Here is a 25,343-nt window from a genome sequence, read left to right as displayed (position 1 = left end):
AATTCAAATATAATACAAAGCTAGAGTTAACAGTGAGCACCCCACCCCCACCCATACCAACACCTGGGTATATTTGGTAATGTTAATACCATATATAAACATATAACTATAAAATTACCACCTCAACAAATAATAATTAAATATAATAATACAAAATAACAAGGGGAAAACAACCCCGCTCCTAGAGACAGAGGTAAAATTGAGTAAGGTAACCACCTCCCCCCACCAACATTAACCAAATCCCCCAGCTTATATATATATACATACACATACACACATATACATACATCCCTCATATATACATAAAATAATAACAGAAAACAACTCCAAGGGGGGGGGGGGGGGAGAAAATCAAATCCCTCCCCCCACCCCCCATGATAATATTAAGCAGCAAGGTAAGAGAAAAAAAAGGGAGGGGATATAAACCAAAGCGGCGGGGGGGGGGGAGGCAGACCAACATCCATTATGTCCTACAGTTTATCTAAGAGAGTCCAAGAATTCCTTAGCCTTTTCTGGTGATCCAAAGTTATATACGGATCCTTCATGGTTAAAGCGTAACATCGCTGGGTAGCGTAAGGAGTACTGAACATTTAAGTCCCTTAAACGCTTCTTCACCTCATCGAATGCCTTCCTCTTTCGAACCAGAGCCGGGGGAAATCCTGAAATAGCATGATCTTGGATCCTTTGTAGATCATAGCTTGGGGGTCTTTTCCGAGATTTCTAGAGGCTTCTAGGAGTATCTGCCTCTCCCTGTAGCTCTGCAGCCGGAACAGGACCGGGCGCGGGCGCTGATTCGAGCCGGACCCGCGTATTGCTGCCCGGTAGGCCCATTCCACCCTTACCTGGCCTGATCCAGCTTGCAGATTTAAAAGTTGTGGCAGCCACTGCTCCAGGAATGCTGTAAGCTGGCCTTCCTCTTCCCGTTCGGGAAGGCCCAGCAAACGAATATTTTTTCGGCGACCTCGATTATCGAGGTCGTCAATATGATTTTCCAAGGTCCGGACTCGCTGCTCGAGAGTCCGGACCTGATCCACGGCCGATTGAGCGGTTGTCTCGGAGGTCGCGGCCTTTAGCTCCGCCCCTCCGACTCGGCGTTGAATTTCTTCAATCTCACGGTCGTGCTTCTGCAGCACGGCCGAGAGCGACTCCCAACGGTTTCTGGATTTGACAATAAAAGCATCGATCTTCGAGTCAAGCTTGGAAAGCATTTCTGCAAGGCTTGCTACTGTTGGTAAGTCCCCCGGGGCAGCTGTGGACGCCTCTGCTGCAGCTGGAGAGTGTGGGGGAGGAGTTCCTGCTTGCTGAGAGCTGCGGGCTCCCTTCCCTTTAGTCATTTTAACTTAGGATTAAGTTGTTTAAATGTAATATTACACAACTAATTGAATTACAAAACTATTATAAATGATTTGGTGAGCTTGGTAGGGGGTAGGTGACCCACTGTGCCCAAGTCTTGGGAGGAGCACTATAGACTCAGTCTTACTGGGTCGCCGCCATCTTGGATCCCAGTAATGCATTTCAGTGCAAAGAATATGGTGACACAGTATAAAATGAAGGATACTATTCTAAGAGGTGTGCAGGAGCAGAGACACTCCTGGGCAATTTCATGTAGAATTCATTAAAGGTGGCAGGATAGGTAGAGAGAGAAGACCATAAGAAATAGGAGTGGAAGTAACGGCATTCGACCCATCGGGTCCACTCCGCCATTCAATCATAGCTGATGGGCATTTCAATGCCACTTATCCACACTCTCCCCATATCCCTTAATTCCTTGTGAGGTTAAGAATTTATCAGTTGCTGCCTTGAAGACATTTAACGTCCTGGCCTCCACTGCGCTCCGTGGCAATGAATTCCACAGGCCCACCACACTCTGGCTGAAGAAATGTCTCCTTATTTCCGTTCTAAATTCACCCCCTCTTATTCTAAGGCTGTGCCCACGAATCCTAGTATCCCCGCCTGACAGAAACACTTTCCCAGTGTCCACCCTTTCTAAGCCATGCATTTTCTTGTAAGTGTCTATGAAATGTCCCTTCAACTTTCTAAACGCTAATGAATACAATCCCAGGATCCTCAGCCGTCATTGTATGTTAGGTCTGCCATTCCATAGATCATCCGTGTGAATCTCTGTTGAACACGCTCCAGTATGTCCTTCCTGAGGTGTGGGGCCCAAAACTGGACACAGTTGGGAAGCTAATAAAGGGCACAGCATTGTCGGCTTCACTAATATTTGCATAGAATACAAGAGCAGAGAGGTTATGCCGAACATGTATAGGATATTAATTAGACTTTAGCTAGAGTATTGAATACAGTCTGGATGCCACACTATTTGAAGAAAGTGTTTGCATCGGAGAGAGTGCCAGAAGACTTTTGAGAATAGGTCCAGGGATGACAAACCTGATTCATGATAGATTCGCGAAGGTAGATTATTTTCCCTGCAAGGGAGAAGGCTAAGAGAGGACTTAGATACAAGTTTTCAAAATCATGAGAGGATCAGAAATCACTGGTCTAATTCAGAAGAGGATTGTGAACTAGAACACAGAACAAAAGTAATTTGCAAAAGTAGTAAGTGGAAGGTGAGAAAACCTTCTTGCACAGTGTGTAGTTGAGGTCTGAAATGTACTCTCTCGAATTGTAGTGTAGGCTGGTTCAACTGAGGCATTCAAAATGGCATCGGATAATTGTTTCTATTTAAATAATGTGTAGGGTTACAGGGAAGAAGCAAGGAGATTGTCAATAAAGCAGCGATAGGCTGAAGTGGCCACCTCTGCACCAAAATAACTTTGTGATCTGCATTTTCATTAAAGCTTAGTTCTATAGTCAGTGTCTTAGTAAATTAAAAATGTTTAATATTTTAAAGGATTTAGAGGATGGAAACTACCACTTTCATGTCTTAAGCCCTTAATTTGGTAAGGCCCCTAAAGACATAGGAATAATGGATGCTTATTGCATGCATTCAATTGATCTAGACACCTGTTGATATTGTGGACGCTTACAGCTTCTCAATTTGTGTTAGACCTAACTTACCGCTGAATTTTCCCCTCTCCTGAAGCTGATTAGAAAGGTGGTGAGAATAGGAACTAATTGGGTGAGTTTGCCCAAGCGAGAAACTCAACCCTTTCTTGCTGCCCTGGCAGTTAAATGCCATGTGAGAAAGTTCATGCATGACCTTCTCAACTTGCCATTTATTGAAACCCCCTTGAGAGCCATTAATTTACCTTTTTAACAGCCTCAATATGCTACCCCTCCTCTCCTGCCTCCCAGAAATGATGTGAAATATGACTAATTTCACAACGAGGTGATCTACCTGCTGAGTTTGTAGGGGGTGGGGCTTCTATTTTCTCCAATAGTTCTTAACTGGGTACGATTGGAGGTATGGATGGCAGGCAAGGGGAGATTTGTGAAAGCCAACTCCCCTATCCCTGTCAATTATGCCCCAGAAAACGTAGTAAAAATGTTTGCTTTCTCACCTGACGGGATTGTTAGAATTATTTTAAGAGATGAAAGGAGCCAAGCGCCGTGATATATTTGACTTTCCAAAATCTGTTTTATAAGGTACCACATGTAAGGTAAGATCCCATTCATTAGATGTAGCATGGATAGAGCATTAGCTAATAAATAGAATACAGGGGGGGCATGAGACCTTGGAGTGCAGGTTTATTGCTCCTTGAAAGTGGAGTCGCAGGTAGATAGGATAGTGAAGGAGGTGTTTGGTATGCTTTCCTTTATTGGTCAGAGTATTGAGTACAGGAGTTGGGAGGTCATGTTGCGGCTGTACAGGACATTGGTTGGGCCACTGTCGGAATATTGCATGCAGTTCTGGTCTCCTTCCTATCAGAATGATATTGTGAAACTTGAAAGGGTTCAGAAAAGATTTACAAGGATGTTGTCAGGGTTGGAGGATCTGAGCTATAGGGAGAGTTTGTTTTGGGTAGGATTGTTTTCCTTGGAGTGTTGGAGGTTGAGGGGTGACCTTATAGATGTTTATAAAATCATGAGGGCATGGATAGGGTAACTAGACAAAGTCATTTCCTTGGGGTGGGGGAGTCCAGGACTAGAGGGCATAGGTTTAGGGTGAGAGGGGAAAGATATGAAAGAGACTACGGGGCAACTTTTTCATGCAGAGGGTGGTACGTGTATGGAATGAGCTGCCAGAGGAAGTGTTGGAAGCTAGTACAATTACAATTTAAAAGTCATCTGGATGGGTATATGAATAGGAAGGGTTTGGAGGAATATGGGTCGGGTGCTGGCAGGTGGGACAAGATTGGGTTGGGATATCTGGTCGGTGTGGACGAGTTGGATCGAAGGGTCTGTTTCCATGCTGTACATCTCTGACCCTATCGCAGAGTTTACAAATGGTCCAAGACTAGGTTGGACCACAAATAGTGAGGATAACAGTCTGCAGAGATACAGATACAACTTAAGTGAGTTGGAAAAACATAGCAGATGGAATGTAATGTGGAAAAATGAGATCATGTAATTTGGTATGAAGAATAGGGGAGCTGAATATTATTTAAATGGAGAGAAAATGCATAAAGTTGCTGCACAATGATTTTATTGTCTGTGCATGAATCATAAAATGCTAACAAGCAAGTTCAGATAATAGGGAGCAGAAATGGATTGTTGATCTTTTATGTTAAAGCAAATGGAATCCAAAAATAGGGAAGTCTCTCAAAACTGAGGTACTAGTCAGATCCCATCTAGAATACTACAAGCAGTTTTGACTCCTTTGTCTCAGAAAAGGTATACTGACTTTGGAGGCAATTCATAAATCGTTCACAAGATTGACTTGGTGAGAGGGATTTTCTTTTGAGGTGAGGTTGAGATGTTTTGATTTGTACTCTCCTAGAATTTAGAAGAAAGAGAGGTGGCATAATTGAAATGTCTGTGGACTTCTCAGCTCAAAGTTAGCTTGGCGATTGCAATGCAGCCTACCTGTTAGTTTTCACTATGTATGTTGTCTTCTCCTTCAAAGGAGGCACATATTCAGCTCCCATTTGTCTTCCATATGGTGAATGGTAAAGTTCATATTTTCTTTCCTTGAGGTGCAGGTGCCACTGACATTCATTTTTGTTCTTTTGACTTAGTGAGCTTCTACTATCTCTGTTCCTAAACTCAACTGATGATTGTTTTGTTTCTGTGAGCAAGCACACAGAACAGTTGGAGAACAGAACCTACTAAGCCCCACAGCCCATCTTTATGGCAATGTGGTACACTTTGTGATATTTAAAATAAACATGCAAACTAATGGTAATTGAAACAGCCCCTTTTATTCATGGAGGGCACAGAATCATACATATCTCTAATGGAGTTATAACTTTCCTTCATGATAGAGCATCCTACATTATTGTGGTGTGCTGTGCCCTATACATTCTCAGCCTCAAAGTGGCTTGGCAGAGGAGGAAATGTACGAGCAAAAAGAAACCTTAAGAGGACGAAGATGAGGTTGCGAATTCTGAAATGATCCACCAGATAACTGTCAGAGATGAAGAATACAAGAAAATGGCCTGCTGAGTCAGAGACTATCCTTTGTTTCTAGGATAATAACTGCATAGAAACATATTTTCTATTTACGTTATGCTTTCATTTACACTCTTGTCAGCTCTCTGCTGAGTCCAACACTCGAGGACTTAATTGTATTTTTATTAACTTTATCTATGCAGTGAAATAATGACATTTCCTTGCTATTCTGATTTCCTCACCTCTATAAAAAATAATGCATGCAATACTTGTCCTAGACTAATGGTTAGCATACTTTGAGCTCCTATGTGACCTTGCACTCCTGCATGGTTGCTTTCAAGTGGTCTTTGCATCAAAGACATAAGAGTTACATTTGACAGTCCACTTCCTGGTGAATGCTATGGAGTTGTACTAAACTCTGAAATTGCACCTTACCTCTTCACTATCCCTGGAGTGTTGCATAATAGTAATGCCTGAGCACCCTCAGTGATGGCTCTTCTACTAATGTGGGCTACAGTGTTTTTAGCTCTTCCCTCTATTTGACTCTTCGTTTAAGATTTTGGCATGTAATGTGGCTATTGCTAATACCACACGCTTAAATTTGAGAGCCCCAGGCAAAGAACAGACCTTGCTCTCTTGGAACATGTAGATTTTGCCATTGCTTCATAAGATATGGGTCTGTGTTCCTCCAATTGGACATCCCATGCCCTAGTACTTAAATTAAACCTTATTGTGAATATCATTGCCCACAAGAATAATTGAGAATGCTTTGACTCCAATCCTTAAATTTTATAGGCATGCATTTCCTTGGTCTCTAGTCACGCAACTTGCTGATTCAGAAAGAAGTACCAAGGTATAGCAACTGAAAAATCGCACATTCTTTCGATGGAATATGCACCAAATCTTTGCTTTCAAAAATTGTCTCATTCCTACTTGGATGATATTTCAATGGATGTTGAACATTGTAAATGAAAATTTATTTACACAAGTGCAGATAAACTACAGTGATTGAACATCTATGCCCTTAGAAAGGTGGTTATTTCTCTTCCCTCCCAATATGTCTCAGTGCCGGCCAGATATTTGCATTGCCGTGGAAGGAGCCTGGTGGCTGATAAGCCCTAATCACTTTGGAGTCTTTGGGTTTCCTGTAGGGGGGCTCCTGGACTGCTTTGGTTTGCTGAAACTGTCCTGATCAGGTGGAACAGCACCCGATCTCCTCAGCTGCTGAGTACAATGGAGACAAGTGGAGCAGCAGGAAACTTCTGGAGTGTCCTGACAAGAGCTTTTTGAGCTGCCTGGCAATCACTGTTCTTTGTGCGTAACTGCACCCTGTCTCCTCGAAGGGACTCTAGAAGTGAGGCTGTCTCCATCTTGCCTTGCTACTGATTATGGGCACCATAGCTAAAGTGATGGAGAGCAAGTCTAAGTGCATATTGGCAGCCACTGAGCATTCTACTGGACCTGGGTCTCCAAGGTGGCCATCATTCTTTCTGTAGAAGCAGCAAAACATTTGCATGTTAGAGCCAGCAGTGAAAACGTAATTGCCTCCTCCCTCTTTTGCTCCTGTTTATATAGGATTGTTAATACGACTGCCTGAAGTTCATGTGCCTCTCTTTAGGTTGAGCAGGTTCATGCAGAGGCAGGTATGCTGCATAGGGCTGAGCAAGTGCCTGATCTCAGTCCGTTTTCAAAGTGTCAAAGGCCTTGAGCACCTCTTCCTCCAAAGCCTGAAGTGTCTGAATACGGAATGCTAAGAGGAAGCATGAAGAATGTAATGTTCTTCAAACATGTTAATAAAAAGATTAGTGAAGGGTAGAGGGGAGCCCGTTATGAACAGGCAGGGTATACATCTCATTAAAGCAAAAGATATGGCAGAGGTACTAAATGAATATTTTGCTTCCTTCTTGACCAATTTAAAAGATGGTGACAATGACCAAGTTGAAAATGTGGATGTTGAGCAGCTGAGCAGTATATAGTGAAAGATGAAGAGGTTCCAAAAGGGCTGGGCAACATTCTAGGTAGAGAAGTTTCCACACTTGGGTGGGGTGCATCCTGCTGGGTAAGGAAGTAGATTGCAAAACTGTTGACAGAAATTTTCTAGGCCCATCTGAACACGGGATTAGCCCTTGGGGGCTGGAGGAATGCAAATGTGACACTTGTTTAAGAAAGGGCAAACAGTAACCCAGGAAACTACAGATCTGTTAGCTTGACATCAGTCATGGAAAACCTGATGGAGGCAAAATATGGAATAAGGTAAATATACTCTTGGATCAAAGTAAGTTAATATGAAACAGTTGACATGGCTTTGGCATGGGCAGGTCATGTCTATCAAATTTAATTGAGTGACAGTGACAAAGGCAATTGATGAGCGTAGTGCTGTGTATGTTATATATTTAGACTTTGAGAAAGCATTTGATTCAATGCTACATGGCAGGTTGCTTAGCAAATTAGAAATGTTTGAAATTGATCAATCCTTGGCAGCATAGATCAGAAGTTGGCTTGGCTAAAAGGTAGGAAACAGAGGGCAGATATAAATGAGCATTTCTCAGATTGGCGACAAGTTGAAAATGGTGTTCCCCAGGGATTGGTTTTGGGACCCTTATTTTTTATGATTTATATAAATAATTTGGAGATGGATGTTGAGGGCAAAAGCCCTAAATTTGCACATGATACTAAGCTAGGGAGAATTATGAATTGAGAAGATGATGCTGAGTGATTTCAGAGGGACATAGCCAGGCAAATTTAAATTTGTTGTTGAGCCTTACAGGTTCCTTGGGTTTATAAATAGAGACATAGAGCAGAATAGAGTAAAATATCCTTTATTGTCATGTGTACTCTGGTACACTGAAAAGTTTTTACAATGACTGCCTTTAGTGGCGCCACCTTAGGTGCAAGTACCTAGGTACAAATCTTGGATACAAAAGACGAATAAAAGGAAAAGTAGTAGCATTAATTAGTGTCTTAAAAAAAGTTAGGAATAAGATATTTGTAACACAGTTAAAGGATAAATATTACAGTCCAGTAAAGAATTTCAAATAGCAGCAGCTCAGCACATGGTCTGACTGCCCATACCAGGCCCCAGTCCAACAACTGTCCCACCCTAATCCAAGCCTCCAGTCTACTCTGCACCAGCACTTAGTTACGCCAAGGTAAGTTGTGCTGCTCCAGGACTGCTAAAAAGAGCGGCAGAGCAAAGAAACTCTGCAAGGAGTGTCCTACTCTGCCGTATTGCTACACCTCTACAGGTCAGAGCACATTTGGAATATTGTATTCACTTCTGCGAATCTTATTTAAGGGAGGATGTTAAAGCCTTGGAGAGAGTGCAAGGAGATTTACTTAAAATCCTTCATTCTTGGTATCCTTTAGGTACAAGGAAAGATGAGAAATTGGATTATTTTCCTTTTGAGCAAAGAAGGTTAAGAAGTGACCTTATTGAGATGTTGAAAATTCTGAACAATTTTGACAGGGTAAAGAGGATATTCTGTTTCCACTAATTATTGTATCTGTAAATAGGGGTCACAATTTCAAGATTGCCAGTAAGAAAACTACGAGTGAGATGAGAAGCTTCTTAACTCAAAGTTGTTAGGAATTAGAAGGTGCTTCCTGGGAGAGGGCTGGAGACACTTTCCGTAGGAATCAAAAGACATACCTTTGAAATATCTTGGATATATCTTTGAAAGTGATGAATTTAGAGACCAGTGGAAATAGAGCTGAAGAATGTAACTAGCTGGGTAGCTGTTTTGAGAGCCAGTACAGACATGATGGGTCAAACAGCCTTCTGTGCCATAAAATTCTGATTCTCTAAACAAGGTGGTGAACCATTTCTAGTAAGTGAGATGAAAGCCCAGGAAGGATTAGTAGTTTGATAACATGAAGTCAGTGTGAGTCCGTAGACACACATCGTGCATTTAATGTTGAGGCTTGCAGGTTTTGGTGCTGGATGCTTGTGCAGTGGCACAGTTAGATTGCAGATCATTAATTTTCTCGCTGCACTGCAGCCAGGAATGTTGGTGAGGGCCACTGGCACTGACTTGTGCTGCTGTCTCACTCCAGCCTAGATGAGTTTGATGGGATAGCCTCTTGATGCCACATCTGAGAAATGTGCCCTGTTCTTACTTCATCATTCCTGCCTTCAGTCCCTATGTGTTGTCAGTCCAGTTTTGGATGAGTGATTTGTTTTCTGCGGAATGAGATTATTGTCTGTTTAAGGTAGACAAGCCTCCTGCTTGTCTACCTTAAATTTCTCCAAGCAATCCCAACATATGAGGAGAGGGATGGACACACTTGTCATTCGAAAGTGGTAAAACAGGTGAAATGGCCCACAGAAAACTGAATACTGTAATGTACAGCAGGTTAACAGGCTTGAGGTTTACACCATGTTTTCAAAGGAGATCTCCACTGATTGAGATGTCAAAAAGCCTATCCTTCATACATATGAGTTAGAGTGGGAGGGTAATAGGCTCAGCCTTTGGAATCTACTCACACAGCTTGAGCAGACTTGCGTCCATTATGAGAGGGGTAAGAAGTTTACATTTGATGGTTGGATGCAAGTGCTTTTAAGAAGAGAGCACCTATGAGAGCCTTACACAGAAGTATTCCTTTACTCCTCCCACAAAACAAGTAAAAATAAGTAATATTTTGTGAGATAAGTTGTTTGATGGTAACTAATGAAACAATACATGTTCCATAATCTTAAATTAAAACTTGATGAACTTCGTATATCAGAAGTCCCTCTATGAAGCTCTGCTCTTTTTTAAAAATAAACACACCTTAAGTGAGAAGACAACTGATGAATCAGGATAGTTGGTTGGACACAGAATTGAAAGTCAAGACTGACCAACTATGGGGACATTCCTGATGAAGAGCTTATGCTCGAAGCGTTGACTCTCCTGCTCCTCAGATGCTGCCTGACCGGCTGTGCTTTTACAGCATCACACTTTTTGACTCTGATCTCCAGCATCTGCAGAGCTCAGTTTCTCCCCTGACTATGGGGACTTCATTGTGAAAAGAACAAAGACATTTTTGAACTCCACTGCAGTTTGGAGGAACAAAGCTAGATGAAAGAAACACGCAAACGTAGAAAATAGGAGCAAGAGTAGGCCATTCAGTCCTTCCAGTTGCTCCAACAATCAATGAGATCATGGGCAATCATCCAACTTTAACCGGTTCCTGCTTTTTCCCCCAAAACCCTTTGATCCCTTTATCTAACTCCTTTTTGAAAACATTCAATGTTTTGACCTCAATCACTTTCCATGTCAGAATTCCACAGGCTCAGCACTCTGTAGGAGAAACAATTGCTCCCCATGTCAGCTCTAAATTGCTTACACTGACTCGTTAAACTGTGACCCCTGATTCTAGACCCCTGGTCACATGGTTCATCTTTCCTGTATTTATTCTGTTTAGGGAGAAAGTGAGGACTGCAGATGCTGGAGATCAGAGCTGAAAATGTGTTGCTGGAAAAGCGCAGCAGGTCAGGCAGCATCCAAGGAGCAGGAGAATCGACATTTCGGGCATAAGCCCTGCTTCAGGAATGAGGAAAGTGTGTCAAGCAGGCTAAGATAAAAGGTAGGGAGGAGGGACTTGGGGGAGGGGCATTGGAAATGCGATAGGTGGAAGGAGGTCAAGGTGAGGGTGATAGGCCGGAGTGGGGGTGGGGGCGGAGAGGTCAGGAAGAAGATTTCCCCTCCCCCCCACCTTGTCTCAGTCAAATCCCTCGAACTCAGCACCACCTTCCTATCCTGCAATCTTCTTCCTGACCTCTCCGCCCCCACTCCCACTCCGGCCTATCACCCTCACCTTGACCTCCTTCCACCTATCGCATTTCCAAAGCCCCTCCCCCAAGTCCCTCCTCCCTACTTTTTATCTTAGCCTGCTGGACACACTTCCCTCATTCCTGAAGAAGGGCTTATGCCCGAAATGTCGATTCTCCTGCTCCTTGGATGTTGCCTGACCTGCTGCGCTTTTCCAGCAACACATTTTCAGCTTTATTCTGTTTAGGCCTATTATAATTTTATAGGTTTCTGAGATCCCAACTCATTCTTTTAAACTCCAATAAATATTGTCCTAACTGGTCCAGTCTCTCTCCATATTTCAGTTCTTCCATTTCAGGAATCAATCTTCACTCCCTCAATAGTCAGAATGTCCATCCACTGATAAGGATACCAAAACTTCATGTAATACTCCAGGTGTGGTCTCACCAAGGCCCTGTACAACTTCAGCGAGACATCCCTGCTCCAGTTGTCAAATCCTCGTGCTTGCTGCTTTCATTGCTTGTTGCACCTGCATACCAGAGGATTGGAAGGCTATGATTTGAGGCAGGGGTAACTAAAAATATTGGAAAAGAAAATCAAAGTTCAGATGTGGGTGCGTGGGCATTCCTCAAAAATTTAAATAAGGTGCAGTTTGGGACAGAATCAATTCAAAGATCAAAGCCAACAGGAATACATTATTTCATTTAAATATTAAAAGCATCTCAATAATTAAATAAATAGGAAATATTCATAAGCCAGTTAATAAGCTTTATTACTAATAGTGAATGTTGCTATTAAAAATAAAATGTCCATTACTAAAATTAGCCAAGCTACAAAAGATGTAAAAAAGAAACTTACCAACCAATAAAGTACTATTTTTACTCTGCACTTCAATTTCACTCATAATGCAGTCCATCAACTCTAAAGCTACAGAACGGTCACTGAACTGGATAGCTGTATCTCTGGATCCTCTCTTTCTCACCGTTTTAGATGCTTCTGTTTACTGTGCTTTGTCCTCTCTCCAACTCATTTTGGATCCTGCTGGCTGTCTCCAGATCCTCCTCTGTTACTGTTATAGTTGCTCCTGGCTGTATCCAGGTCTTTCCTTCTTCCTTCCTCTCTTTTAGATGCTGCTATTTGTCTCTGAGGTCATCTGTCTTGCTGTCGAATTTGTAATTTTTTTTTAAAAGTATTGATAGATGGCTATCCGTGAAGTAAAATCAACCTCTGCATCAAATCCCAAAATAAAATTACTGCATTAACTATTCATTGCAATTATGTTTAAGTATTCTGTGCCATGTTTATGATGCTGTGTGTCAGTTCTGCACTGCAGTGGATCTGAGACCATTGTGCACAACAGTCATTTAGTTAAATACAGAAATCTTGGCCAAAATAAAACCACTTATGATTTAAGATGACCCCAATTTTGAGTTGGCCTTTACTTTGGTGTTAGTTGAAAGGTGTCCTTTATAGAGTCAAGCCATTTGAACATATTGATATTCTTCTACCACCTTTGTAACTCAGTGAGGTTACAAAGTTATCTTAAGCTACAGTCTGGGTTAATTGGCCACTGATGTGGATGGGATGCCCACAATCTCGATAGATAAAGTTGTAAAAGTTGATGTCAATTATTTCTTTAAGATTTTTGATGTAATTCATGTAAAGTCTGATGGTGAAGTGAGAAAAGGTTTTCATCTGCATTTTGTTGGTTAGCATCACTTTTAGTAGTATTAACAATCAATTTAATTTGTGATGATATTTAATTTCATATCTGTCTGTAGTTCTTCCCCTTCACAGCCACCCACCTTCAAGTTACTGTTGGTGTTATGCCTCTTTGGTCCACCTGACTTTGGATAGTTTACATTAGAAAATCTGATGGAAACTTGCTTCCCGGTAGTCATTTATCACTTAAACCTTCCCACCAAAATTGACAGTAACCTTTGAGTAATACCTAAGTAAGTGAGTAATACCTGTTGAAATGACTCCAATCTGAAACTAAAATCATGCTTTTTTGTTAATCATCATTATTAATACCAAACAACACTGGATCCAGGGGACAGTATTATTGTGAGGATACATTGGAAAACCAGTCAATTGCCTTCTTTCTTGCAGCTCCAGAACTAAACACCAAACAGTGGCTTGAAAGTAGCTAGACCTCCTCCAATACTACAGTACTTGAGGCTGGAATCAGTAAATTTTCCAAACAAGCTCCCCGGCACTAGGAAATTGCCATAATTCCTTAAACGAATTCATGGAAAATCTCCATGATCAGCCCATAACCATATGTTTCAGTGCACATTTTCAACTAGCAAAATATGCATTAGATTTTGTCAAAATCCCATCTGCTGCTGTCTCCTGTACTGTGGTTTTAGACATAGCAATTGTCATCAGTGTTGATCCCATTGTTCCTATTCTCAATTTGTTAAGGTGGATTAAGTGCTCACGGGCTTGTTGAAGACACCCACAGGTACTGAGGGCAATTATAGCACAGCTAAAATCAGTTCATTCATTAGAGTTCAAAAATCATATTTGGGACTTTCTGACTTGCTACTGCATTGGGAAGTAGCTTTTTATATTTAGCCATTGAATCATCTTTTAATTCACTTTATAAACTAAATGTATTTGTTTATGACCTATAAGAGGCAGAGGTTGATTTATTTTATGGTGCAATCAGCAGCATTTTGAAAACTGGATGTGAAAATGAGAACCTGTTTTGTCATATAAGGGGTTTGATCGAGCTGTGGTTATGTAACTGGACCAATAATCCAAACTTCAGACTAATAATTCGGAGAACACTTGTTCAAAACCTACTATAGCAACTTCAGAATTTGATTCGGTGATACGATATCTGTAAAGTGTTCATGGGGCTATCATGTTGTTATCCAATGCCTTTACTGTCTGGCCACTTGGATTCCTGTCATAATTGTCTCTTAATTGCCAGTTAAAGTAAGTCTAGCAAGCCACTGGTTCATGTCAAATCACTATTCAGGAAGCTGAATAAAGTGGAGGCATTAACAGACTGGTATCGCAGAGCATATGTAGTCTTGTTGATGGATTGAATATTATATTCAGACTCTTTGGCAATTACACAGGGCACTGAGGTTCTAATTGGATTAATCAGTGTTTCAACATGATTGGAGAGCAGTGGAATTGAGAGCACGATTAGAGCTTAAAATAGGGTGTGCTTGATTTTTCTGTACCTCTGACTATTTCTAATAACATTTTTACCAACATATGTGACATTGTTCATTTTCTCTGCTATTGTTCCATTCATTTGTTACAACATTTTTGATTTCCTTCACATGTCCTACTTCCACTAAGCTTGCTGCTGCTGTTGCACATTTCCCTATCTGAGACCATTTTGTTACATACTCCCATTTTCCTGCTGCAACATTTAAACCAGCATCCATTTTTTTTCCTTTGGTCCCCATGTTCCTACTACAAACTGCAGCACATATATCTTCTGTTAGACTGTCATTTATGTGTTGTACCTTGCTTGATCCTTGTCCATTTATTTATTCTGCCAAATCTGTCCTGAGTTATTGTTAGTGAATGCTTACCCAAGGCTTCAATTCTTCATCTAACATGGAACCGTACACCCTTGCACCTGTAGTAATGTAGTTTTGACAAAAAAACCTTCTGTAAGCCCTAAGAGTGTTGTGGTAAAAATTTATAGAACAATATTTTACAGTTAAATAATTAGGTAAAGAAGCTTCAAATGTATAATGCTGCTTGATCACAAATTATGAGAATACTTTTCTAATCCACAACAAATTATAATTTGTTAGTGTAAAAGAGGTATTTTTATATACTTGGCATGGAAATATACTTAAATTTGATGTGCCCAATTTTATATTTGTGAGCATTATTATTATCATCTATCCTATAATTTAACTGTAAAGATTTCTGTTCATATGACTTGACATGCTATAACACTGTTACAATGACTTTGTCAACCAGTAAAAAGATGAGTACAGGAATGAAGATTCATTTTAAAAATAATTTGCAGTTGAAGGCTTAGATTTTATTTATCCAGCATAAACAATAGCTCTTGAGGTTTCTCTAATTGTGTTATCGGTTCCTGATGTGTGCAAATGTGTTTTTGTAACTTATTTTGATTAGCGTAGACTCTATTCGAAAGGAAATTGTCAGATCAGAGATCCCAAATGATGTAAACACTTCACTGTTGAAAATGGTGTTTGTTTTCCCTTTTGAAAAGGGGAAACAATAAAAAAGATGGTTAATAGAACTGATTTCCAGTTCTTTGAATACTGTTTTGCATTCAAATTTTAAGAGAAAGCACATCATTTTAATCTGTTATCTCTACTCCTGGGTTTCAATTCTCTTTGCCGTTTATTTCTTTTAGGTTCTGAAATTTCATATTTCTGTACATTCTTTTATTTAACTGCTTTAAGCTGTTCATTGTACCCCCTCACTGTAACTTACGTAGAGTTCATGAAACAATAAGATTATTGGTTTGCTGTTTGTATATTATTTCTTAAGTTACATCTTATTATATTTTAGGACCCAGGGATCATCCTGATATTGTTGATTCATTTATGCAACTCCTGGCACAGGTGTGTTTTTGTTCCTTATTTCATTCACTTTATTTTTTTGTTTAATTATATTAAACCTGAAATCAACTTTTTTTTAAACAAGCTTTTAGAAATGCATTGTAGGTGAATTCAAGGTATTAAGAAATGTTGAGTCATCATGAGTTTGAAGCTATCTTATGGATATGCAACAGTTGGTGCTGGCAGTAGTTGTAGACATTGGTTTTCTTTGTTAGAAGAATGTGCTTTCTGTCCAGTTGTAAAGAAAGGTGTAGTATATCAGCAGTTGGACACTTCAAGAAATTCATACCAAGGTTTGGCGTGTCTTCATAATGGTTTGTGCTATTACAATTTGAGGCCACATTGAGTTTGTGTATAAACAAAGTAACTGGAGGATTCATGGTGGACTTTGGGAAAGGATTTTGTAGAAAAGACATAAACTAAAGTGGTTTACAATTTTGTGCAACTGAACTAATCTTGCAGTTGTATGCACAATGACACTGGTTCGGTTGACTTTACTCCACATCTGCGGTTTAATTGAGCATCCTTCAGATGTTCTTAAACATCCGAAAGATTATGAAGATTGCAAATAAATCTTATCAAACTGATCTATCAATAATTAACAACCATTAACAGAAGGATAATTAAAAACTACAGACTATATGATTGTGACAGAGGTAAAGTATTCCACCTTAATGATCTCCAGCCTTATTTCAACTTTTAACATAGTTGACCACACCACCCTCTTCCCACCAATCTTTCACAGTCATCTAGATGGTTGGAGTTGCACTTTTCCTGGCTCCATTCTTATCTATATAAGCATCGCCAGGAAATTACATGCAATGGCTTCTCCCACTTCTCTTGCACTGTTACCCTGGTAAACCACTGCCCTGCCACAAGGATTTATCCTTGGTCTTTCACCTATTTCTTGACTCCATCAACCAAAAACACATTTAGTTTTCACACTTACACTGAGACTTCTCTCAACCTCTCCACTGTCTCTGAAGTTCCAGACTTGTTCAACATGTGATACTAAAGGAACAGGAATTTCTTCCACTTAAATATTTGGAAGACCAAAACCATTGCCTTTGCTCTCTACAATAAGCCCCATTCCTGAGCCAAGGACTCCATCCCTTTGCCTGGCAGTCTTTTGAGGGTGAGCCAGAGTATTCACAAACTTGATGTCCTTTTTGACCCAAGATGAGCTTCCGGTCACAGTTATGCCATTACTAAAAATCACCTCTTCAAACTTCCGCAACATCAACTGACATCCTTCCTGTCTTGCTGCTTCTGTTAAAATCCTCATAATGCCTTTAGAGTCGTAGAGGTCTACAGCATGAAAACAGGCCCTTCGACCAACTTGCCCAAGCTCCCCAGTTTTTTCACAGTTTAAACTAGTCCTATTTGCCTGCATTTGGTCCATATCCATCCATAACCATCCTATCCATGTACTTGTTTTAATGTTTCTTAAATGACAAAATTGTACTCTCTTCCACCGTTACCTCTGGCAGCCCATTCCAGACACTCGCCACCCTTCGTTAGCTTTATTTTTAATTATTCCAACACACTTGTGTATGTCCTCCCACATTCCATTATCCATAACTCCGCCCAAGTCCAAACATAATATGAGCTCCATTCACCCATCACCCCATACTTGAAGACCTACATTGGCTCCCAGTTAAATGTTGCTTATCATTGTTTTCAAATCTTTCCATTGTCCTATTCACCCCCACTTAATCTCTAATTTCGAGCAGCCCACAACCCTTTGAGATATTTGCACTCCATTTCATTCTGGCCTCTTGATTGCTTCTATTTTAAATACTTTGCCATTGGGGCTGGGGCCATCAACAACTCAGCAGTAAACTGTGAAATTCGCTCCCTTAACTTCTCTACCTCTGTATATCTCTTTTCTCTTTTAAAAGCATTTCTCTGTGAGCAATTTGTTTGTAATTCCCACTAAGACTGGGACAACAGATAAAAGATGGTCTCTGTCATAAGGACTCACTGGAAAACTAGAGTTAGACACTTATTAACTTTTTTAACAAAGCTTTGTATCTAATTCCTAGGCTCTCAAAAGGAAGCCTGATTTGTTTTTGGCAGAGAACTGTGATGTGAAGGCCCTGTTTCAATGTGGTAAGTAATAGAAATATTTAACATATTTGATATCATAACTAGCCTTTAAACTTAGTCTTTATATTTTTGTATGGTGATATTTGATCCTCCTGTTTAATAACACCTGCATATTGTGATGTAGCATTTCATAAATTTGGAAGCTGTCAAGTAAAATGCATAATTTAGAGGGAATGCCTAATAGTTTTGTTGGAATTCAAATGCGTCACAGCTCTTCAGATTTCTATATTGTACAAATCCTGCTTTTCTCTGCTGCTTTGTTACCTTTTTGAGTTCTGTGCTCGTCCATGAGCGGAAGTTTTCCAGAGATTCTATCGTCTTTCAATCATGACCATGGATTGGCCACAACTTGTTATTATCTCTTTCGTATTGTCCATTGCAATATATTTGTAAATGCAACATGATCTGTGCCCATAAGCTAATTTCATGTCCCTGTGATTTTAAGGCAAGAAAAAAATCGAAAGAAAGCTTCAAGTTCAAAAATGGTTTCCAATTTATCTATATTTTATTCCATAAACTGTAAACATTTAATGAAGGCAAATTATTAAAATAGTAATAATTGATCTGAGTAATTGATCTTCGAAACGCAGCACAATGTTCAGTTAGACCTTATAACAATCTAGTTGCATAAATCTGTACCTTAGCACCCAAAGGTAGATGAAGATTTACATGATATAATTTTTGCTTCCAATCGTAATTAGTGGTCAACAATGATTGGGAACAGCTGGCTTCATGAACGTTCCCACCTTGATAATGGAGTCTCTCATCTTACCAGACGTGGACTCTGCTACTGGGCATTTGGTGCAGGGTTTCTTATTCACTCATGAGATATGAACATCACTGGTTGGCCAGCATTTTATTGCCCATCCCTGGTTGTCTTTGAGAGGGTGGTGATGAGCTGCCATTCTGAACTGTTGCAGTCCATGTGTTGTAGGTAATTCATAATGCTGTTAGGTAGGGAATTCCAGGATTTTGATCCAGCGATTTGTGAAGGAACGATTATCTTTTTACAAGTCAGGATAGTGAGTGGCTTAGAAGGGATCTTGCAGGTGATTGTGTTCCCATATATCAGGTAGTGTTCCCATATATCTATTGAGGAAGGAACTGCTCAGTCCTATTGGCTAACAGTAAGTCGATGCTGGTTTTGAGTCCAAATAGCCTGGTCATAATGGACCTAATTCTCATACATTTAAGAATTTTTTTTTTAAAAGCAAGGGTAGACATTGATAATAAAATTCATCCATCTCTCCAGTGTGCCAGCAATGTCTTTAGCTGAGTGTATGATGTCAAAGATCTTAAACCCTGCATCAAACCCATGTATGCTGCCTGTCCATGTGCATCAGAGACAGGAACGATCTACAATCTCAAATCCCTCAAAATATTGCTTGTGTTGCCTCCACAAAACCCTGAGAATCTAATGGCAGGATCAGTGCTTCAATATCAAGGTTCTCTCAGCTGAATTGGGCAGACCACATCATCTGCATATCTGAAAAGACTGGAGCTTTTTACCTAAAACTCCATGGTAGAAGTTACCAGGATGGCAGATATAACACTTCAAAGTCATAAAGACACCCCTGGAAAAATAAAATGTCTCTACTGACTGAAAAGAATTTATTTGTCCAAGACAGCCAAAGCTGGAGAAGAAGCATTTATGAAAATTCCAACTTGAGCATCAAACAGGTCTAGGTAAAGATCCAATGCAAACAGTGGAAGGAATGTGCTTCCCACCTACCCAATTATTCTTTTATGTATCTTTGTGCAGATCCAGCATTGGACTGTTTAATTAGCTGAGAACCCACAAGTCCAGAATGGAAGCAAGTCATCTTGGATGTTGCAACTGTCTAAGAAGTGGGAGTCCATGTTATGTAACTACACTAAGTGCTGGCCTAGGCAATATTACTCACATCTTGTCAATGAATTTTAGACAGATATATTTTTAGAAAAAAAAATCCCTGCAATCACATGGCTGGAAATACTTAGAAAAAGCTGCTTACTACTCGTTCTATAATGAACTATTCATGTATAGAATTATGAAAGCTTAAAAGTAAAACATTCAGTCATTTCTGCCCATACTCATTCTTTGTAAGAGCTTACTTTAGATTCCTATTGTTGTTGTATTTTCTCCACTCTATGCATCATTTTCTAACTGAGAAGGCATATTGATCAATGTTTGTTGGGTCAGCAAGAATGCTACCTGGCTACTAAGTGCCTAACAATATACAACAGCAACAAAATGTTTATGCATTTTCTCTCTCCCTAAATAAAAATGACCAACCTCTATACATGTTTCTTCTCAGCATCTCAGCCAAATGAGGAATTCCTCATGTAGAGAACAATTGGCATAAACCAACTGCCATGACACTGTACTTAGCCTGCTCACCTGTGGTAGTATACCATCTTTCTGGCACCAACTAAAGCCTTCTAATAGGCAATGTTTGTCAATACCAGACAAACTGATTGCACATGTGCAAGTCTTGAGTCATGCATGCACAGAGGTTTGATATTCTACCTGCAATGCACATGTACAGAAGAAGAAATTTTCATATTGGCAGCCAGCTCAGTGATCAAGATGCACATGCAGTCACTTTTCAATAAATTTCATGCACTGGCACTTGCAAAAGCATCTCCTGAATGCACTGCACATGCTCCTCAGTGTCGGAAAACTACCTTCTTATTAACTTAACGTTTGTCTTTGGATAAAATGCTGGAGTCCATTGTGAATGAAATATTAGCAAGATACTTAGAGCAATTTTAATATAATAAAGCACGGTTATCATTTTCTGAAAAGGAAATCCTACTTAACAAACTTATTGGAGCTCTTTGAGTGATAGAATGTGAAAGATGGACGAATGAGAACTCAGTTGAGTTTTGTATTTCCAAAAGGTATTTGACGACACCACATTGAAGTTGCTGCATGAGAAAGACCCCATGATGTTGTGGATAGTATATTAGCATGGTATAAAGATTGCCTAGCAAAAGAAAGCAGAGTTGTAATAAATGGGTCACACTCATGTTGGAAGAATTATCCGAGTGGTGTGCCATGCAGCCTAGTGTTGGAGCCTCCAACTATTTGCAGTCAGTTTTAATGATTTGAATGAAGGCATTGAGCATGTGGTAACCACACTTGCTGACAGCAGAAAGATAGGTGAGAAGTGGTTAAGTGAATGGAACACCAATTGGCAAATGGAATATAATGTGAGAAAATTAGAGGTTATGCGTTTTCCTATTGGAGGGATATAAAAACAGGATTTTACGTCAATCTAGAGATTATAGAATGCTGCAGTACAGTGTCAGAGGTCAGACGACACTAGGTTATAGTCCCAGCAGGTTTATTTGAAATCACAAGCTTTTGAGGCTTTGCCCCTTCATCAGGTAAATGAGAGGGAAGTGCATAGGCACAGAATTTATAGGCAGAGAGATTAAAAAATCGTGCAAAGTGGAGTGTTGACAGGCTGAATAATAGTCTCTGCAGGGGATCGAGTGTCAGTGTGAGTGAAGTGTCAACAGCTGAATAATAAGCAAAAGGATGACCTATAAAATAATTATTCTGATGATTTTTAATTTTTTTGTGGTTATCTCTATGCAACACTTAATTGCATTATAGGTCATTCCTTCGCTAGTTACTCAGCTGTTGACACTTTACTCCCACCATCTGACACTCTTGATCACCTGCAGACGCCTATTATTCAGCCTGTCGACACTCTACTTTGTACGATCTTTTGATCTCTGTGCCTGTGAACTTCTGTCTCATTTCATCTAACAAAGGGGCAATGCTTGAAAAGCTTGTGATTTAAAATAAACCTGTTGGAACCATAACCTGGTGTCATTTGACTTCTGACCTTGTCCATTCCAGACCAACATCAGCAAGCCACATCATGGCAGTATAGAATAACCAGGATGACCTCAAACACAAGAAGTTACAGCAAAAAAAGGTAGGAAAATGGGATGTTAATCCTTATTGTAAGGAAAATAGCAGTCAGGAAGTCTTGTTACAGCAGTGGAAGGCATTAATGAGGCATCCAGAGTACTATGTATAGTCTTAGTCTCGTTATTTGAGCAGGGACATTCTTGTGTGGAGACCGTAAAGACAAAATTGAAATGGAGGCATTGCTTTGAGGAAATAATTCAGGCGCATGTTCTTTGGAGTTGAGAAAAATCAGTGGTCAATTTACTGAAGAATTTGAAGTTTCTGCAAGCGTAGATAGAGAGGAGGACTCCCTTTTTGGGAAATCTAGAACTGTGAGGAGTCGATCCCTTAAAATTGAGGTGAGAAATTTTTTTCTTTGAAGGTTGTCAATCTTTGGAATTCATAACCCAAAGAACTGTGGAGAGTGTGTCACGAAACAAATTTAAGGGCAAGTTAGACATATTGTTTAACTTCATCAGGTCAGACAGGAAAGTGGTGTTTGACACCAAGATCAATTGTGATTTTGTTGAATGACATAGCAGGCTTAAGGAGCTTTGTGACTATTCTTGTATTTTGTTTCGAATTTTCATTCATGAGATGTAGACTTGGGCTGAACCACTTAGGGAATCAAGAATTGCCCATTCTTGATTCCCTTGCAGAAAGTGGTGGTATGGGCATCCATCATTCTGTTAGGAAAGGAGTTCCAGGATTTTAACCCAGCAATGGTGACAGAATATGTTATGTTTCCAAATTCGGATGATCTATAGCTTGGAGGGGAACTTGCATCTTCCTCCGTGTCCTGCTAGGAGATGGAAGCCACAAGTTTGGAAGATGCTGTTAGTGGAGCACCAGTAAATCACTGCAGTGCATCTTGTAGGTGGGAGACATTGTTGCCACTGAGTGTCAGTGATTTGAAAGAGTGAATGTTTGTGGACGTGGTGTCAATTAAGCAGGCGGCTTTGTCCTGGTTGGTAAACAAAAAATGATCAAAGAACTGGGGATGCTGCAAATCAGAAACCAAATTCAAACATTGCTGGAAAAACTCAGCAAGAATGGCAGCATCCGTGAAGAGAAGCCAGAGTAAACGTTTCAAGTCAAGTGACCCTTCTTCAGAACTGTTTGATTGATGCTAGGAAAAGATTGGTATATATTCCAGACACACACACTCCTCCCCTCCCTTGCCAGTCTTCTGCATGAACTATTTCCTCCAGTACAACTTGATCTACTCCTCCTCCAGTCACAGCAACTCCCCACATCTGTATGACACCTTCCCTGCAATCGTAGAAGGTGTAACACCTGACAGTTTATTTCCTCCCTCCTCACTATCTAAGGCCCCAGACACCTCATCTAGGTAAAGCAGCAGTTTACCTGCACTTCACTCAATTTAGTCTATTGTTTTCACTGCTTGCAATATGGTCCCTCTCTACATTTGGGAGACAAAGCACAGACAGGGTAACTGCTTTTCAAAGAACGGACATTCTACCCAAAAAATGACCCAGAGCATCGGTTGCCTGCTTACAATGTGGTTGCAACACTGCTCCAGCAAAGCTCAGAGCAAGCAGGAAGAACAACTTCTTTCTGGACTGAATATAGAGTTCAATAATTTTAGGGTTTGAGCACCTTCTGCCATTTCCTTACCTCAAATCCACTCACACCGGGCCTTGTCATCACGTGGGGTGCTACCACTAACAACCCATTGTTAGCTACTAATGGTTCCCCCATTAACAGCTATTCATTCTCCCAGTCTGACATTTACCCATTCCTTTGCATGCCCAACTGTTTTTCTCTCCCTCTGGGCTCCATTTCCCCCCATTGTTTGCTCCTTCCCCCTCCCTCTGCTACATCTTTAGCTTCTATACCAACCTTGAGTTTAGAAGACTGAGAGGGGATCTGATTGAGATATATAAGATTATTAAAGGATTGGACATTCTGGAGACAGGAAACATATTTCCTCTGATGGGTGAGTGCCGAACCAGAGGACACAGCTTAAAAATACGGGGTAGACCATTTAGGACAGAGGTGAGAAGAAACTTCTTCACCCAGAGAGTGGTGGCTATGTGGAATACTCTGCCCCAGAGGGCAGTGGAGGCCCAATCTCTGGATTCATTTAAGAAAGAGTTGGATAGAGCTCTCAAGGATAGTGGAATCAAGGGTTATGGAGATAAGACAGGAACAGGATACTGATTGTGGATGATCAGCCATGACCATATTGAATGGTGGTGCAGACTCGAAGGGCAGAATGGCCTATCCCTGTACCTATTGTCTATTGTCTTTTCCTAGCTACAGTCAATTGACAATAGGTGCAAGAGTAGGCCATTTGGCCCTTTGAGCCAGCACCACCATTCATTATGATCATGGCTGATCCTACCTTATCCCCCATAACCCTTGATTTCACTATCTTTAAGAGCTCTGTCCATCTCTTTCTTGAAAGTATCCAGAGACTTGGCCTCCTCTGCCTTCTGGGGCAGAGCATTCCATATATCCACCACTCTCTGGTTGAAGAAATTTCTCCTCAACTGGCCTACCCCTTATTTTTAAATTGTGTCCTTTTGGTTCTGGACTCGCCCATCAGAGGAAACCTGCTTCCTGCCTCCAGAGTGTCCAATCCTTTATTAATCTTATGTCTCAATCAGATCCCCTCTCATCCTTCTAAACTCTAGTGTATACAAGCCCAGGAGAAAGTGAGGACTGCAAATGCCTATTCAAGCCCAGTTAGTTTTGAAGAAGGGTCATTGGATCCGAAACATTTAACTGTGGTTTTCTTCATAGATGCTGCCAGAAGACCTGTTGAGTTTTTCCAGCAGTTTCTGACTCTGTTTTGGAATTTGTCAAGTTTCTTGAATATTCTTGGAGCTGCACTCATCCAGGCAGGTGGAGAGTTTTCTATTACACTCTCAACTTATGCCTTGTGGTTGGTGAACAGATAATGTGAAGTGTAGAGTTGAGTTACTTGCCATAGAGTAATCTGCTCTGATCAGCTTTTGTAGCCACAGCATTTATTTAGCTGGTCCAGTTCAGTTTCTGGTCAGTGGTAATTACCAAATGTTGATAGGGAGGGATTCAGCAGTGGCAGTGCCATTGAATGTTAGGGGGCAATACTGTGGAGAGAAACAAAGTTTTATGTTTACTCATCACAAATGCTGGTTGACCTGCTGAATATTTACTTTTGCATTTTCTCTTTTTAATTTGGAAAAGAAATGTTTTCTGTTCCTGAGACTTGTCACAAAACAAATTTATTTGCTTGTTAACAATTACACTGGCCATGAGCTTAAAATCACAAATAAGTTGTAAGGGCCTAACTGTGGAGCAAATCTACAAGTGGGGAGGATATTGGTAATTTAGTTAGTGCAATCCATTGAGTTTCAGCTTTCAATTAGTAATTCAAAATGAAGAAAATCTTATTGCTCATGAGCTATCACATCTAGGCTCAAACGTACTTAGAACTGATCTGAAATACAAAATCACTGTTATAGAAAGTTAAAGCAGGAATAAACTGCATAACCTTGCAAAGAACGAAGAATCTTTTATTGGCTTTCATTGTGCTCTTGG

At 40.4% G+C, this 25,343-nt stretch overlaps 1 protein-coding gene across 1 annotated transcript in view; it reads left to right on the top strand.

The window, feature by feature from the left end:
• The window catches only part of ipo13b (importin 13b), a 225,279-nt gene that overhangs the window by 186,110 nt on the left and 13,826 nt on the right, over nucleotides 1-25,343 (top strand). The window contains exons 14-15 of the mRNA XM_043700097.1: nucleotides 15,729-15,781; nucleotides 17,824-17,890. Of these exons, the coding sequence (XP_043556032.1) occupies nucleotides 15,729-15,781; nucleotides 17,824-17,890 (120 nt within the window). The remainder of the gene's footprint in view (nucleotides 1-15,728; nucleotides 15,782-17,823; nucleotides 17,891-25,343) is intronic.

Source organism: Chiloscyllium plagiosum, chromosome 11, assembly GCF_004010195.1.
Source record: "Chiloscyllium plagiosum isolate BGI_BamShark_2017 chromosome 11, ASM401019v2, whole genome shotgun sequence".
Classification (NCBI taxonomy): Eukaryota; Metazoa; Chordata; class Chondrichthyes; order Orectolobiformes; family Hemiscylliidae; genus Chiloscyllium; species Chiloscyllium plagiosum.
The sequence above is the reverse complement of the archived record's forward strand: the minus strand, read 5'-3'. Positions and strand labels throughout refer to the sequence as shown.